At 35.0% G+C, this 14,645-nt stretch overlaps 8 protein-coding genes, 8 long non-coding RNA genes and 1 other non-coding gene across 17 annotated transcripts; 7 read left to right on the plus strand and 10 right to left on the minus strand.

Annotated features, from left to right (window-relative positions):
* Positions 1-260: 260 nt before the first annotated feature.
* Positions 261-952, minus strand: SPOM_SPNCRNA.5711. The gene has a single exon (NR_195062.1). It is a non-coding gene; the product is annotated as a non-coding RNA (long non-coding RNA).
* Positions 713-1,632, plus strand: oxs1 (oxidative stress transcription coactivator/ribosome recycling protein Oxs1; the record flags this gene model as incomplete). The annotated part of the gene is made up of 2 exons (NM_001021968.3): positions 713-1,246; positions 1,355-1,632. 2 exons carry the CDS (start codon positions 713-715, stop codon positions 1,442-1,444), a joined length of 624 nt encoding a protein of 207 aa, NP_596057.1. The 3' UTR covers positions 1,445-1,632.
* Positions 1,633-1,650: 18 nt separating this feature from the next.
* On the minus strand, positions 1,651-1,868 carry SPOM_SPNCRNA.5712. The gene has a single exon (NR_195063.1). It is a non-coding gene; the product is annotated as a non-coding RNA (long non-coding RNA).
* On the plus strand, positions 1,851-2,622 carry atp7 (F0-ATPase subunit D). Its single transcript, NM_001021969.3, has one exon. The coding sequence runs from the start codon at positions 1,980-1,982 to the stop codon at positions 2,505-2,507; it is 528 nt and encodes a 175-aa protein (NP_596058.1). The 5' UTR covers positions 1,851-1,979; the 3' UTR covers positions 2,508-2,622.
* prl25 lies at positions 2,109-2,535 on the minus strand. The gene has a single exon (NR_150664.1). It is a non-coding gene; the product is annotated as a non-coding RNA (long non-coding RNA).
* Positions 2,623-2,775: 153 nt separating the features above from the next.
* Positions 2,776-3,111, minus strand: SPOM_SPNCRNA.5713. Its single transcript, NR_195064.1, has one exon. It is a non-coding gene; the product is annotated as a non-coding RNA (long non-coding RNA).
* Positions 3,112-3,216: 105 nt separating this feature from the next.
* Positions 3,217-5,272, plus strand: rec8 (meiotic cohesin complex kleisin subunit Rec8; the record flags this gene model as incomplete). The annotated part of the gene is made up of 5 exons (NM_001021970.3): positions 3,217-3,272; positions 3,316-3,503; positions 3,556-3,652; positions 3,705-4,954; positions 4,995-5,272. The coding sequence occupies 5 exons, from the start codon at positions 3,217-3,219 to the stop codon at positions 5,087-5,089; spliced, it is 1,686 nt and encodes a 561-aa protein (NP_596059.1). The 3' UTR covers positions 5,090-5,272.
* On the minus strand, positions 3,282-5,140 carry SPOM_SPNCRNA.5714. Its single transcript, NR_195065.1, has one exon. It is a non-coding gene; the product is annotated as a non-coding RNA (long non-coding RNA).
* A 107-nt stretch (positions 5,273-5,379) lies between the features above and the next one.
* orc1 (origin recognition complex subunit Orc1) lies at positions 5,380-7,756 on the plus strand. Its single transcript, NM_001021971.3, has 2 exons — positions 5,380-6,327; positions 6,380-7,756. The coding sequence occupies exons 1-2, from the start codon at positions 5,441-5,443 to the stop codon at positions 7,614-7,616; spliced, it is 2,124 nt and encodes a 707-aa protein (NP_596060.1). The 5' UTR covers positions 5,380-5,440; the 3' UTR covers positions 7,617-7,756.
* On the minus strand, positions 5,424-7,448 carry SPOM_SPNCRNA.1529. The gene has a single exon (NR_150417.1). It is a non-coding gene; the product is annotated as a non-coding RNA (long non-coding RNA).
* A 30-nt stretch (positions 7,757-7,786) lies between the features above and the next one.
* Positions 7,787-8,536, minus strand: SPOM_SPNCRNA.5715. Its single transcript, NR_195066.1, has one exon. It is a non-coding gene; the product is annotated as a non-coding RNA (long non-coding RNA).
* On the plus strand, positions 8,025-10,101 carry lam1 (Ragulator-Rag complex subunit Lam1). Its single transcript, NM_001355778.2, has 6 exons — positions 8,025-8,149; positions 8,190-8,224; positions 8,277-8,372; positions 8,416-8,493; positions 8,556-9,971; positions 10,027-10,101. Exons 1-5 carry the CDS (start codon positions 8,108-8,110, stop codon positions 8,764-8,766), a joined length of 462 nt encoding a protein of 153 aa, NP_001343084.1. The 5' UTR covers positions 8,025-8,107; the 3' UTR covers positions 8,767-9,971; positions 10,027-10,101.
* cyb502 (cytochrome b5) lies at positions 8,942-9,744 on the minus strand. Its single transcript, NM_001021972.3, has 3 exons — positions 9,560-9,744; positions 9,222-9,375; positions 8,942-9,173 (listed from the first exon to the last, which is right to left on the minus strand). Exons 1-3 carry the CDS (start codon positions 9,705-9,707, stop codon positions 9,101-9,103), a joined length of 375 nt encoding a protein of 124 aa, NP_596061.1. The 5' UTR covers positions 9,708-9,744; the 3' UTR covers positions 8,942-9,100.
* A 553-nt stretch (positions 10,102-10,654) lies between the features above and the next one.
* Positions 10,655-10,727, minus strand: SPOM_SPBTRNAPHE.03. Its single transcript has one exon. It is a non-coding gene; the product is annotated as a tRNA-Phe (tRNA).
* A 113-nt stretch (positions 10,728-10,840) lies between these two features.
* Positions 10,841-12,147, plus strand: SPOM_SPBC2G5.01 (Ca(2+) binding protein). Its single transcript, NM_001021973.3, has one exon. It carries the CDS (start codon positions 10,900-10,902, stop codon positions 12,022-12,024), a length of 1,125 nt encoding a protein of 374 aa, NP_596062.1. The 5' UTR covers positions 10,841-10,899; the 3' UTR covers positions 12,025-12,147.
* On the minus strand, positions 12,070-14,417 carry ckb2 (CK2 family regulatory subunit protein). The gene has a single exon (NM_001021974.3). It carries the CDS (start codon positions 13,358-13,360, stop codon positions 12,596-12,598), a length of 765 nt encoding a protein of 254 aa, NP_596063.1. The 5' UTR covers positions 13,361-14,417; the 3' UTR covers positions 12,070-12,595.
* Positions 14,185-14,603, plus strand: SPOM_SPNCRNA.5716. Its single transcript, NR_195067.1, has one exon. It is a non-coding gene; the product is annotated as a non-coding RNA (long non-coding RNA).
* Positions 14,604-14,645: the final 42 nt, after the last annotated feature.

Here is a 14,645-nt window from a genome sequence, read left to right on the forward strand (position 1 = left end):
AAAAAATAATTTAGAATTATAGATTCATTAATTCCTTTAACAATTAAGATGATCGGAATGTTAGTTTGTACGTTATTTGTATCGAAGATGAAGTTTAATACTTATATAGATTACAATAAACTAATCAATACTTGAAAGCAATTGTTCACTGTACGATATTGTTGAATAATTTGGCAAGAATAAGCATTTAATTTGATGATATATTTTACTTTTTCAAACTTCATGAAATACACATCGAAGTCCATAACAATTGTCATGATATAATATTGTAATTGAAGAGTATGATCAATTTACATCGGTTGACTTTGTTTCTCTTTTTAATGAGTTATCACTGTTAAGAATGCCATCATGTCATAAAAAGGATTTATGGTGTATTATGCAGTGTCTATACCATTCAATATACCCTTAGCCTGCATCAAGGCATTTAAGGAAATAAATAGTAGCAGATTTCCAATTAAGAACTTTTATTTTCTATTTTAGTGATAAAAATTCAGTTACATACCAACGTTTGACGCCGTTTGTTCAGTGTTATCAATACACCTTTGTAAATACACTGATAAAAATAGGGAGATATAACGAGACATTCACTTATAAAAATTATCAGATCAGATTATTAATCCATCCTTCGTCGCCTTTCTTATAACGAGGCGGCATATAGAAATCACCTGTTGTTCAAGTCATTCAAATCTCACATACCATTAATAGCCTTGATATGGGGAATCCAAAAAAGAGAGCAGAAAAGGCCGAAGCGGCAAAATCTAGAAAACAAGACGAGGAAAAGAAAAAAAAAGACGCTGAAGAAGACGAAAAATGGTCCAAGGGCGTCAAAACTAATAAAAAGGAGCAAGAAGCTGAAAAACGAAAAGCTGCGTTGGAGAGGAAAGCTGAACGTGAACGTTTAGAAAAAGAAGAAATGGAGAGTCTTCCATCTAAAGGAGGAAAGGGGTCAAAGAAGGCTGCAAAGAAGAATTCATCTTTAGACGCTTTCCTCAACGAAACCCCTCAGACAGCTTCATATAGTGCCCGCAATATTGATGATGCTTTGGATTTGTTAAGTTTAAACAATTCATCGTCCAAAGATAAAATTGATCGTCATCCTGAACGTCGGTTTAAAGCAGCTTTGACAGAATACAAACAATCTCGTTTGCCTGAACTACGCAAAGAACAACCGGGCCTCCGTTTAAACCAATATGAAGACATAATGTATAAAGAATTTCAGAAACATCCGGACAATCCTTTCAATAAGGTAAGAAGCGATAAGGGTACATGCATACTCTTTTTGATGATGACCATATCATGTATAAACCCTAAACAGGAAAACCATTGTAAATATCATTTTTACTAACAATTTCAGATGAATGTGAGCTATAACACTAGTCAAGATGAGGTTGAACAGCTTCGTAAAGCTCGTAAAGCAGAATTGGAAGCACGTTTACGCGAGTAACTATAGTTATGGCAATATGTTTAGAACTTTTCTTTTTCCTTTTTACTATGGTAATTCTTTTATATTATTTATAAATTATCAATAAACCAATTACTAAATAATTTTTCTCGACATTCAAAAATGAAATCTTAAATTAAACATGAGAAGTACAAAGTGATTTGGTGATACACCGGTAAATCAAAATTTACAGCTAACTTTGAATTTCTATTAGCACAAGAATGAGTGGAGCGTATACTAATTGTAGGGCACAAGTTCTATTCTAACCGCTTAATTTTTTTTTTTGTAGTAATTTTGTACTTGTTGCTTTCATTTACCCAATTATATGATATTTTTTGAACCATTAAGGAAGCCTACTGCTGAAAGCCAAACCACCTGGCAATATGGCTCTGGCAATGCTAAATCATCCGTTCCCCAACTACCCCCATCTCTTCAACACATAACCAAAAGCAGGAAATATTTATAAGACAGTTAAATTGTTTAACAATATAACTGTTATTTTATTGAATTTTGAATTTTTTCTTCTTTATTTACGCAAATGTCGAAAGTTGCTAGCGCTGCTGGAAAGGCGATTGATTGGGCTAGTGTAGCTAGCAAGCTGAAGCTTGATGCCGCAACTGCTTCTGCTATTGCTAATTTTCGCTCTCGTCATGCTCAGGCAGTTGCCAAATTGGGTACATTGCGAGAGCAGGCTACCACAGTCGACTTTGCTACCTATCGTAGTGTTTTAGCCAACAAGGAGATTGTAAATCGTATTGAGTCTTCTATGAAATCTTTTAAACCTGTGAAGATTGATTTAAATTCGCAACTCAAAGCGATCAATGCATTTGAAGCAAAAGCTAGCGAGGGTGCTAAGAAGAATGTCGAACTTGTCAAAGCTGAATTACAGAATTTGAGTGCTACATTGAAGAACATTGAACAAGCTAGGCCTACTGAAGAAATTACCATTGAGGATATGAAACAAGCAGTTCCCGAAATTGAGAAGATTGTTGAAACAATGGTTACCAAGGGCAAATGGGTCATCCCAGGCTACCGTGAAAAGTTTGGTGATTTGAGTATTATGTAGTTTGCTCCATTAATGAAACATTTTATAACTAGCAATCATATGTGTTATCAATACAAATAAATGTCAGTTGAAAGATAGATAAAATTTCGGTATTTATGAATGGTTTCAAGCAGTATGTTGAAATGTTTAACCATTATTATTAAAATTCTTTTATTGAGTTTCAAACTTCTTAGTACAACTTGAATGACTTTATTTAACCTATTATACAAACATCGTTCACAGCATAATAGTGCGTTAAAAATTTCCACGATCTTTTAATAAGCTATGTCAACTTACGTTAAGTTTTGTTATATTCGTATAATCTCTATTCGATCTAGTGGCACAATAATGAAATTGCTTGTACAATATTAACTATGGATACCTTGGTAGGAGAGCTCAAGATTGAAAGGGCACTAAAATCACATATCTTAGCTCAATTATTAATCATTAGCTTCCATTACATTGTGTTTTGACTCAATCAAAGTAATGATATTTAAATATTCAATCCTTACTTAGATTTTAATAAGACAATATATATTAGCAATGGAGACTTCACTGCAGTATACGTTGGATAACATGTGCCGAGCTGTTAAGTATTCGTTAATAACGATTTTATGTGAGATTAGCTCATATGGTTTAACAATGCGGTATTTCTATGCTTGAACTTCAAATATAATTTTGACGCGTTTAATAAGCTATCTGGTGAACTAACGCGTTCCTGTCTTTCACCATGTTTTACAATCAAGATGTTCTTACAAAGGAAAAGGGAGGAATGGGAGTAATTTGGTATAGATTTACTACAAGATAATAATAAAGCTAATAATTATAGGCTCGCTGCTACATTGGGTTCAAAACATTCATTACGCAAGCTTCACAAGAAAGACATTATGTCGGTAGATATCGATGAAGCTTGCGATTTTGTTGCCTTTTCTCCAGAACCGTTGGCACTACGATTAAGTAGTAATTTAATGATTGGTGTAACGCGTGTATGGGCCCATCAATACTCATTTTTCCATTGTATGTGATGACAGTAGTTTAGGCTGGCAATTTTCTTACTAATTATGCTTAGCCCAAGTTTCAACTCTTCATTTACGTGTTCGAAAAGAATTGGACCATTTCACTTCAAAACCGTTTAAGAATATCGATATTCAGAATGAACAAACGAAGTACGAGTACTATTGGATAATATGACAGATATTCAAATTGCTAACCTTTTAGCCCAAAGCAGTTACTACTCGCAGAAGATCCTGCATTTATCCCTGAAGTTAGTCTCTACGATGCATTTAATCTACCTTCTGTGGATCTACATGTTGACATGAGTTCTTTCACTCAACCCAAGGAAAATCCCAATATTTCAGTTCTTGAAACTCTTCCAGATTCTACTTCTTATTTGATCAATACCAGCCAAAATTATAGTTTACGAAACAATGTTTCGAGCTTTGTTTACGAGGACTCCAGAGCTTTCTCTACAGAAGAGCCCCTTGACTTTGAGTTTGATGAAAACGGGGATATCCAGGAATTGACCAAGGGCACTATAAATTCGGATCCGTCGCTACAAGCTGCTTCACAACATAGCAATCTTGGTTCCGTTCAAAGAGAATACAATAGTGAAGAACAAGAATCAAGGATTCACATGTTCGAAATCGATGAGGACGTTTTACCGTTACCCGTTCCATTGCAATCTGTTATGGATTCAGAGCATAATGAAAATGAACCGCGAGCTTTAAAAAGAAGAAAGGTCCAAAAACTGCTGGAGCCAGATGAAAACATAGAACTGTCTACTCGAACTTTGTCCCAATGGAGAAAGAATTATGTTGAACGAATGATTGCTTTGGAAGCAACAAAGTATGTTCGTCGTAGAGGAGCTTCTTCGGCAAAGAAGAAAGAATTGAACAAATTCTTTGATTGGGAATCTTTCCATCCTCTTTTAAAACCATGGATTGAAAAGCTCAAACCATCAAACAATACTCCCTCTGAAATTGACGATGTATTGAGGAACATTGATACTTCTGAAGTTGAAGTTGGACGGGATGTTCAGGGTGAATTAGGTTTAAACATACCTTGGAATACTTCATCTCGATCAAACAGTGCCATAAATTCTAAAAGCCATTCTCAAACTGGTAGTGAGCATTCCACCCCCTTGCTTGACACTAAATATAGGAAGCGCTTGCCGCATAGCCCATCGATGCCGAGTAGGGTAGAATTTCTTCCTGCCTTAGAATCAAGTCAATTTCATGAAACTCTGAACTCAGAACTTTCATTACAACTCTCTGATGACTTCGTACTATACAAAAATACTCAAGAAGAAAATGCACATTTAATGTTGAGCATGGAAAAAGAATGCGCAAACTTTTATGAGTATGCAAAAACGGCTATCTATGAAAATAATGGGCGCATAACATTTTCAAGCTTATTACCCAATGATTTAAAACGACCTGTAGTGGCCCAGGCATTTAGCCATTTACTGTGTAAGTATCACAATCAAACCACGAACTAACAAAACAATAGCACTAGCAACTAAGTCTGCATTTTTAGTTAAACAGGATAAACCATACTCTGAAATTAGTGTCTCTTTAAACCTAAAAAGCACCGATGCCATTTGAAACTTTTCACATGTTAAACTTAAAATTTTTAAAACGTTGAATTTGGGAATTAAACCCTTTGTTGAAGTTGTCAAAATAATTGACTATGTAATAACATTTAAATAGTATAGTATAACACTTTTCTTAGATTAATGAATGATAATGCTAGCGGATAAATAATTAAAATTAATTAACTACTTACCAAATTTATCTAATTATTATATCTTAAAATTGTGGTATATTATTTGTTGGCTGTTGTACATAGCATGACAGTAGCCTCTATAGTATACGAGTCTTGTTAGTCCAGCACTACAACTCAGGATAACTTTGACCATTGCAATGTTGATAAACTAGTGTTGAACTTCTCTTAATATGCCTAGAAGAAAGTCATTGAGGAGTCAACTATTAATTAACGGCATTGATAAAAGTCTGCTATCTGATGACAGCGCTGACAGTTCTGATATTGACGAAGAGGAAGTTTACGGTGTTTGGACTGAAGAGCCCTTTCAAAAAGAGGCTGGACGTTCTTATTACAGATCTTTAAAGAAAAACGATGTAATATATCGCGTTGGAGATGATATTACTGTACATGATGGAGACTCAAGCTTTTATCTGGGGGTAATTTGTAAATTGTACGAAAAAGCAATTGATAAGCATTCTGGAAAGAAATATGTTGAAGCAATTTGGTATAGTCGAGCTTATGCTAAGAGAATGGAAATTAAACCTGAATATTTGTTGCCAGACCGGCATATAAATGAGGTGTACGTTTCTTGTGGCCGGGATGAAAACCTGACTTCATGTATAATAGAGCATTGTAATGTCTACTCTGAAGCAGAGTTTTTTTCAAAATTTCCCGCTGGAATTCCTACAAAACGAAAAGATTTGTTTCCTTGTAACTTCTTTATCCGACGCGGTGTACACTTGAAAGTGAACAAATACACAGAACCTCTCGATTGGTCTTATTATGCTCATAATCTTGAAAGGATAGAAGATCTTTTGGTTGAGATGGAAGAAAATTTGCGACCAACTAAAAAGAAATCTGGTTCTAGAGGTCGTGGTCGCCCTCGTAAATATCCTTTACCAAATGTCGAAAGCAAAGAAAGCAGTTCCAAAGTTAACTCTAAGGATGAAAATTTTGATTTACAAGATGATAGTGAATCTTCAGAAGATAATTTGACTATACAACCTCAGACACCAAGGCGCCGTCATAAAAGATCAAGACACAATTCATCAAATTTGGCTTCTACTCCAAAAAGAAAGTAAGTTATTTTATATTCTAAGTTTTTTTTTCGTATACTAACGTTGATTTAGTGGCTACAAACAACCATTACAAATTACTCCGCTACCTATTCGTATGCTGTCCCTTGAGGAGTTTCAGGGTTCTCCTCATAGAAAAGCTAGGGCTATGCTTCATGTTGCTTCAGTTCCAAGCACATTACAATGTCGCGATAACGAATTTTCTACCATATTTTCGAACTTAGAAAGTGCCATTGAAGAAGAGACAGGGGCTTGTCTCTATATATCTGGTACGCCGGGAACAGGAAAAACTGCTACTGTTCACGAAGTAATTTGGAATCTTCAGGAATTATCTCGAGAAGGACAACTTCCTGAATTTTCATTCTGCGAAATTAATGGAATGCGTGTAACCAGTGCAAACCAGGCATATTCTATTCTCTGGGAATCTTTGACGGGTGAAAGAGTTACTCCAATCCATGCAATGGACCTTCTTGATAACCGATTTACTCATGCTTCTCCAAACCGCAGTAGTTGTGTTGTTCTTATGGATGAGCTCGATCAACTAGTCACCCATAATCAAAAAGTTTTATACAATTTTTTCAATTGGCCGTCTCTACCACATTCACGGTTAATCGTTGTTGCAGTTGCTAATACGATGGACTTACCTGAACGTATTTTATCAAATCGCATTTCATCACGTTTAGGTTTGTCCAGAGTTCCGTTTGAGCCTTATACGCATACTCAGCTAGAAATAATAATCGCTGCCCGTTTGGAGGCTGTTCGGGATGACGATGTTTTTTCTTCAGATGCAATTCGGTTTGCAGCTCGAAAAGTAGCTGCGGTTAGCGGTGATGCTAGAAGAGCCCTTGATATATGTCGTCGTGCGTCAGAGCTTGCTGAAAACAAAAACGGCAAAGTTACACCTGGATTAATTCATCAAGCAATTTCCGAAATGACAGCTTCACCGCTTCAAAAAGTATTACGAAATCTCTCATTCATGCAGAAAGTATTTTTATGTGCTATAGTCAATCGTATGCGCCGGTCTGGATTTGCAGAGTCGTATGTTTATGAAGTACTTGAAGAAGCTGAACGGTTGTTGCGAGTCATGACTACTCCTGATGCTGAAGCAAAATTTGGCGAGTTAATATTGAGAAGACCAGAGTTTGGATATGTTTTATCAAGTCTAAGCGAGAATGGTGTTCTCTACCTTGAAAATAAAAGTAGTAGGAATGCAAGAGTACGGCTAGCAATTGCAGATGATGAGATTAAATTGGCATTTCGTGGAGATTCGGAACTTGCTGGGATAGCATAAAAGCTATACTTTTTGGATGAAATAGGCAATTTACCGATTGAACAAAGTATAAAAACTTTCCTTACCTTACCTCTTGAATTTTAAAATGTTTACTTCTAATTATAAATTACGACTTAAATTATCTTTTAATTTGCCCATGATAACGAAGCTGTAAACGCGTGTTTTATTCGATACTACTACTTCTATTATTACTACCTATAGAGAACCGGGTGACGATACTTATTGTGTTATCTAGTAAAGTAAAAGAGAAGTAATAGCTACTGATTAACCTTAGTTGTAAAATTTCAAAAATTCGAATTCTTACTTAGCCTTCCTAGTTTATATAGTGCACCCATTTTCATATTCAGACTTTATGAAGCGAATCGAATTTTGCGTTACTAACAAAACGCGGCCAGTTGACGGTAAGGTAACGTCAACAGATTACTACTTTTATCGAAACTGCTGATATATTTGAAAGTAGTTTTTCTTTCTACAGTCAGGCTTACTTTATAATGGGGAATTGTTGTTCTTTTTTATTTAATAACTCCGATGATGTTCGTACAAAGATATTTTACTGATTTTAACAGTTGATAGATTGATGAACAAACACCATTATTAAATAATGATGGGTAAAACTAATTAGTTGTTTCTCTTTCAATGGATTTTCTAACGGGACCGTAGAATTCAAAGGACTCCTCCTTCTGCCGAAGCAGACATGAGTTTACGAAAACGTGAAGAAGAGGAAGAATGGGAGTCTAAGGTTTACGATGTCGCAAAGTATGAAGCCTTTGGTATCTGTTTCTTTGTTAACTGAAAATAGAAATAAATTCATTGACGTCTTTTCTTTACGATTGAGAACCGAAGCACCTCAGCGAGACCCTCGGGACAACATTTATGAGTAAGCTTTTGATAAATTCTTTTTATACAGTAGAAACTATATTAACATAATGATTGCGATAGGGAGGTATTAGATCAAATCGACTCATTGAATTTAGATCCAAAATACGATGTTGCTAAACCTACCGAGCAGGAAACCGAGTTTATAATAAGGAAACTAGGTGTTTTGATTGATGATATTAACAACATTAAGCTGAGTGATAAAGAAATCAAAGGAAAGATGGTAATCAATTTATCTAAAGTCCAACCGAATATTACTGGAAGTCCTTCATAAGCCCAATAGAACTAATTTTTCCATTAGTTATATTCCACTTCTGATTACATACTTCCCTCTTTACTATTAGCTAAATCTTTTTGTTATACTTTTTTGGTTTGTTTAATATCTCCATGAGTTAATTACATGTTACGAGCTGAACTCATTGTTTTTAAGAGCTCTCTTACTGAAGGAAGACATTTAAGAAATATATTTTTCTAAGTTAACGTTTATTTTGTTTCTTTAGAAGCCTTGAAAACAATTGCTATCCATAATAATATTGAGTGATACTAACATCGCGAAAAACAAAAGAAGGTATAAAGATTAGGAAAATAAATAGGCAAGCCTTCGAAGTTTATTTGTTAAGCTTAACAAACACAATTACTGCTATGGCTGGCAGGACAATTAATGCGATTAATAGAGGCAATCTGTTCTGTTAGCATGAAACAACCATCGTACACAAATCATTTTCTTACGGAGGCGTATCATTATCAAATGAACGAGGTTTCTTTAATTCTTTGAGTCTCTCCTCAGTTCCGGGTTTTAAATCACCAATATACATCTCTTCTAGTAACTCATCTGCAGCAATAGAGTGTCCAATGTCCTGATAGGCCTTAGTGGCGTCCTGGCCTAAAACAAATAGTTAGTGGACATGTTTAAAAAGCCGTATACAATGTTTTAATCAAGAAGGCACACAAGTGAAGAACTGATGAATGAAACGATAGCGATTAAAAGTATACTATCGCTTTTGAGCATAGCAGTCTCCAACATAATATGGTGTTTACTTCTACAAAAGTTTTGTCGAATTATTTACCTGCATAGTCCAACATTATATCTAAGCCTCCAGGATGATCATCAGCAAAGTTACTAACGTCGTAAACTTTTCCATTAATGACCATGTACATGTCTTTGGAATTATTGTGCTCCACAATCTCCTCAGGTTCAAAGTATTTCACCGACATCTTGATAAATAAATCTATATAATAAAAATCGTGTGTTGAGGGGAGTTGGAAAAAGTTTGCGAAAGTTTTGATATCGCTAGTAGAGAAAATCTCACGTTAGGGTATCGTGTGGTAGTAGTAAATAATCGAACAAACGAGCTCAAGGAATTTATTTAGCAGCCAATGATAGGCAAAGCGGCATGTACAAAATTCTGCCAGATTTTCTGCTTAACCAAAAAGTGGATAGGAATAATATTTTTTTACCAATAAACAATTATTGTTGAGGTATGGAGGATTTCTCATTTATATCTTTTTATCTATAATGATCTAATAACGATAGATCTCAATATCCCTCGCAACTTTGATACAAGCTTAATTTAGCTAGCGTTAAGCTTATGACATTCTTCAGTAACGGTATGTTACATGTTTGAAAAAAAAAATATGTCCTAGGTATAAAGTACAACAGGGTGACTAGCTTCCTTTTATTTGCTTTGTTGAGATTAACCGATCGTATACGTAAACAAGCAAGTACAAAATGACTTTCTTTTATATAGAACGCATGAATGTAACTAAGATTTTGAGTAAATGCGTAGCAGTTCGTACAACTATCATTTACCAAATAGATAAACTACTACCTTTGAAAATTGTAACGCCATATAGTTTCTCTGTCGGATATATTCAGTTGAAAGCACCATTCATTGCTAATAAAACACCAATAATTACAGAACCGATCTAGTAATATACATTTAGACCAACTGAGCTTCTATGCTTGTTTGTCTTTGCAGACTGTTTTTGTAACTTTTGCAATAACAAGCTGAAGTGCCAGTACAATATTCTTGAGCATCCGTTAGCTATCTAATTTTGCTTCACATATAGCAACTAGAAAAATAAAAATAAGTAAAAAGAAAAAACCTCAAAATTATGTTGGATATAACTAGTACAAAGTGTTTTCTCCACGTCAAAAAAAGTGTCACGAACCGGGATCGAACCGATGACCAACAGATCTTCAGTCTGTCATGCTCCCAACTACACCATCGCGACATGTTCTGGTTACCGACTTATTTTAAACTATCTATATACACTAGTTAATCTTCCCACTCTAGGAACCGGCTTGTCTCGTTCGTTACTTATTTCACCACGTTCAATCTCACTTCGTACAACCAGTGCCCTTTTTTCTTTCACGAAAGTCAGTAAATTTACAAGCGGAGGAACCATGATTAATAAAAAGCTTTTGTTTCTAGTTTTTGCACTAGCTAAAGGAGTACTGGCTGATGAGGAAGATGAATACGAAGAGGATTACAATATGAATCCCGAGTTGGAGAATCCAGGAATGTTCAAGCATGTCGATTGGAGAGATTTCCGTCTTGAATTTGTTATTCTTGCTTGTTTTTTCCTTTATGTTTTTTCTTTTATCACGCAAAAGAAGAAAAACCAAAAAATCGCTTCTCGCTGGTATGGTTCCTTACAGTCTAGCTTTCGCCAACAGTTTGCACAATATGGACCAGGTCCTAACAGTTCTCCAATCATTTATGACTCTCCTACCGAGTTTAGCTCCTATCTTACTGGACGTCTCAACGTGAAGAATGTGTATACAACACTTCAGCTTTTTCCTCGTCAAGATTTGTTAGCCTACTCTCTTAATCAAATCGTTGAAATCCTCCTGGGAAACGTTATGTCTTCTGTTTTACCTGTTGCTGACCGTTTTCAATTCGATTTAACTCTTGCAGACCAGAACTTGAAGGCTGAGCGTTTTGTTTTCGCCATTGTTCATAAAGACTGTATGCGCATTCTTCGTGAAATACGTTACGACTTAAGCTTTACCCGCATTTCTTCCTCTCCTTACTTACCGGAAACTCATGTTTTAATGTCTGAGAACAATGAGTGTAGTCAAGCTATTTTCGAAATTCCCGAGTTTATGTCTTCAATTAACGAGTGTATTGAAAACCTTGAGTATTTCATCGTTACTGATCAACCTTCAGTCCCTCCTGCTACCGAAAAGGATTATGTTACGAAGCCTCGTATCGAAGCTTCAATCAGAATTAAAAAAATCACATCCCTTTCTGGTTTGAGCAATGCTACGGGAAGTGCATTGTTTAATTCCTTGTTGCTGGTAGCTGATAGTTGTCCAAAATTCCAATGGCGACCAGAAGTTTCGAAGAAACTTACCTCTGCCCGTAAACTCGCCTTTGAGCAAGTTGTTCATGCTTCAGCCGCTAAGGCCGCCAAGAAAAAAGTTAAATCCTCTGGCGATATTTCTAAGCTTTCTGAGTCTGATCAAAAAAAGCGCATGGAGAGGGAACGTCAACGCAAAATGAGAAGACGCGCAAAGAAGATGTAAAATGTATTTAGCTAAACTTCGATTTCTCTTAACATCTATTTTTCTCTCTAATACAAAAGCAGTTTTGTTTGTTTGTTTTTTTATTTAATTTTTTTCATTATTGTCAATTAAATGTATTTAAGTTGTAAGGTATGTATGCAATGGTTAAGAATTATCGGATTCATTGAGGAAGCACACCTTTGGTTACACTTGCGCACCCTTATTTTTTGGTCTTGTATTAATTTACATGTATGATTAGTCTGCTACTTCAATTGATGAACAAAGTATATTATCAATCAACAAGAAATAAGGAACTTTTTTTTACCCAACTTTTAAAGGTAACCAATATTAAATCCTTTGGAAGTTCATCAAGCTCTTTAGTGTGAATTTACTAATTCAAATGCCTCGCGGACATTATATTAAAAAATACCAAATTCTGTTTTTTCTTATATGCAAAGCAATGAGACATCAACTAGATAATTGAATTTGACGGAAAAGAAACTTCAAGGATATTTTATAGGAATAAAAGTATTATTAAGGCTTAGAGGAACGAACCATTAGGTTATGGCATAAATAAGATGAAGCATCGTTTTTAATCACTTTCAGACTCCGAATCGCTACCACTATCTTCCAAGTACATACGAAGCCATTGCATTCGAGGTCCTGTTTTACTTAATTCGCTGACTTTAAAGCCATAAATTCTAGGCTGATAAATTTTACCACAAGGGATTGAGCGCTTAGGATTCAGTTCAGGATAGCTTTCAAAAAACAGATGAGGAAAAGTAGCACCAAAAAAAGAGCCATCTATGTTTTTGTATCGAGAACTAGAAGGAGCGTACAAATCAAGACAATTAGGGCAAAATAACATTACAGGCATTTTTCCAACTATATCAGAAAGTCCTGCAGGCAAAACATGAGTATAGCAGCAATTTACACGAGGACAGCAACCAAAAATACCCATGCTGTATTTTTCCGCCATTTGATGTAATCCTGTCCGGGTAATAATATAACGTTGATGGATCAAACCATACAATATTTGAGCACTCGTTTCAATTACGTCCATATCAAAATTCTCCAATGTGTCAGGAGCTGTCCGATCGAGAATTAGGTCCAAAGCCTCATTATAGAAAGGGACAGCCAAATTAAGACCGGTTAAATTGAAAAGATCTTCGATAAAATCTTCCTTCACCTCGACAAAGTATTCACGACCTGGTCTTGAGCAGAACCAAGATATCCAACTAACATTTTCATGAAGAGGAGAAGAAGAGAGATCATCAAATAATTCATCAGCATCATCTTTGGTACTGTAAGTGACAGTAGGATCATGATTAAGTTTTATGAGGTTTTTTCGCGACATTGTGGAAGGATTAAAGGATAGACGCACTCTTTGAAATAATTTTCGAATAAAAAAACCTCCTGAAACAGGGAAATTAAGTGAAATAGGATAAAATAGGCGTAGGTAAGTAAAGGTAAAATAAAAAAGCCAAAAACAGAATATCGAAGGAAAAGATTAAAATTAACAACGAAAATGATGATAATAATAATAATAATAATAAAAACAACTCCGTAATCTTTTCAATATTTAAAGGTGTGACATTCAAGGTAAAAAGGATTTTTGTAAGGAATTTAGAATAAATAGGTCAGCCGATTAAACGATTGAAGATGCAAAATAGAAAATCCTTCTTCAGGTTAAAATTTGTAACCCTTGAAGTTCGGTTGCAAAAATATAAGAGCAAAAAAAAAAAAAAAACAGAACAAACAAAAGGATGCAAAGCCTCTGTTTTGATGCTCTTGGATAATCAAAAAGGATAGCCGTTAAATTATCGTATCAGAAAAAACGAAACGATAATAAAACAACTAGGAGTATATCAGTTTTTAATTAACAGAATCTCTAGAGTATGAATAAAGGAAATTCAGAAAATAGAATGTGTTGTTTTTTGGAATGGTTTCAAACCAACAGCTATAACGGATTCCGAACAACAGGCTTGGTTAGAAATCTCGAATTACGGATGTAGATTTCGGAATCGAAACAAGTCCGTACTTCTCAACAAATCAACAATAGTATAGAATACTAGAATATTCAATGAGACCATAAACCTGCTTTAAGCTAAAGGCAATCTAAATAATTGAAGTTCCTCACACCAAAGTGGTTTTTAAGGAACGAGTGAAAAACGAAGAATTAAAGAAGAAAACGAAAATAATTGTTTCTAAAATCGGTCTTATTTCACAATGATAATGACTCAGAACGAAAGACAATTCAAAGGGGAAAAATTTCTCTACCTACCGGTTAAAGTAAACTTCTTCTAGTCTATGAAAAGAGGAAATTCAGCTCTTGTTCTAACAATATTCGTTTTGAATAGCAAATGACTGCTATTCACAGACTGTACAAGGGTCAGAGGTACCCGAAAAGTTGTGAACTTGCTTGCCCGCAAGGGAGAATGCATTATATATGATTAGAATAAGGAATTTCAAACTACCGAAAGTAAAACTAAAATTACGAGTTCGTTGCGGTTCTTAAAGCACAATATATCATCGTCCACTAGGAAAATTCGAGGAAAATAGGATCAGCAGGAGTGAAAGTATAACACCAATTACTACGGTTGGCTACAATTATATTATTAAATAACTGTATAGTTAAAATA

Source organism: Schizosaccharomyces pombe (assembly GCF_000002945.2).
Source record: "Schizosaccharomyces pombe strain 972h- genome assembly, chromosome: II".
NCBI lineage: Eukaryota > Fungi > Ascomycota > Schizosaccharomycetes > Schizosaccharomycetales > Schizosaccharomycetaceae > Schizosaccharomyces > Schizosaccharomyces pombe.

Bases quoted from the DNA above. Each gene is read 5' to 3' on its own strand.
- SPOM_SPBC2G5.01 (NM_001021973.3), top strand. From the start codon at position 10,900: ATGATTAATAAAAAGCTTTTGTTTCTAGTTTTTGCACTAGCTAAAGGA.
- cyb502 (NM_001021972.3), bottom strand. From the start codon at position 9,707: ATGTCGGTGAAATACTTTGAACCTGAGGAGATTGTGGAGCACAATAAT. The intron at 9,376-9,559 runs GTAAATAATTCG...TATTTGTTTTAG, and splicing joins TATAATGTTGGACTATGCAG to GCCAGGACGCCACTAAGGCC. The intron at 9,174-9,221 runs GTAAGAAAATGA...CTAACAGAACAG, and splicing joins TTTGATAATGATACGCCTCC to ATTGCCTCTATTAATCGCAT.
- orc1 (NM_001021971.3), top strand. From the start codon at position 5,441: ATGCCTAGAAGAAAGTCATTGAGGAGTCAACTATTAATTAACGGCATT. The intron at 6,328-6,379 runs GTAAGTTATTTT...ACGTTGATTTAG, and splicing joins GCTTCTACTCCAAAAAGAAA to TGGCTACAAACAACCATTAC.
- atp7 (NM_001021969.3), top strand. From the start codon at position 1,980: ATGTCGAAAGTTGCTAGCGCTGCTGGAAAGGCGATTGATTGGGCTAGT.
- lam1 (NM_001355778.2), top strand. From the start codon at position 8,108: ATGGGGAATTGTTGTTCTTTTTTATTTAATAACTCCGATGAT. The intron at 8,225-8,276 runs GTAAAACTAATT...ACGGGACCGTAG, and splicing joins CCATTATTAAATAATGATGG to AATTCAAAGGACTCCTCCTT. The intron at 8,373-8,415 runs GTATGAAGCCTT...AACTGAAAATAG, and splicing joins AAGGTTTACGATGTCGCAAA to AAATAAATTCATTGACGTCT.
- ckb2 (NM_001021974.3), bottom strand. From the start codon at position 13,360: ATGTCGCGAAAAAACCTCATAAAACTTAATCATGATCCTACTGTCACT.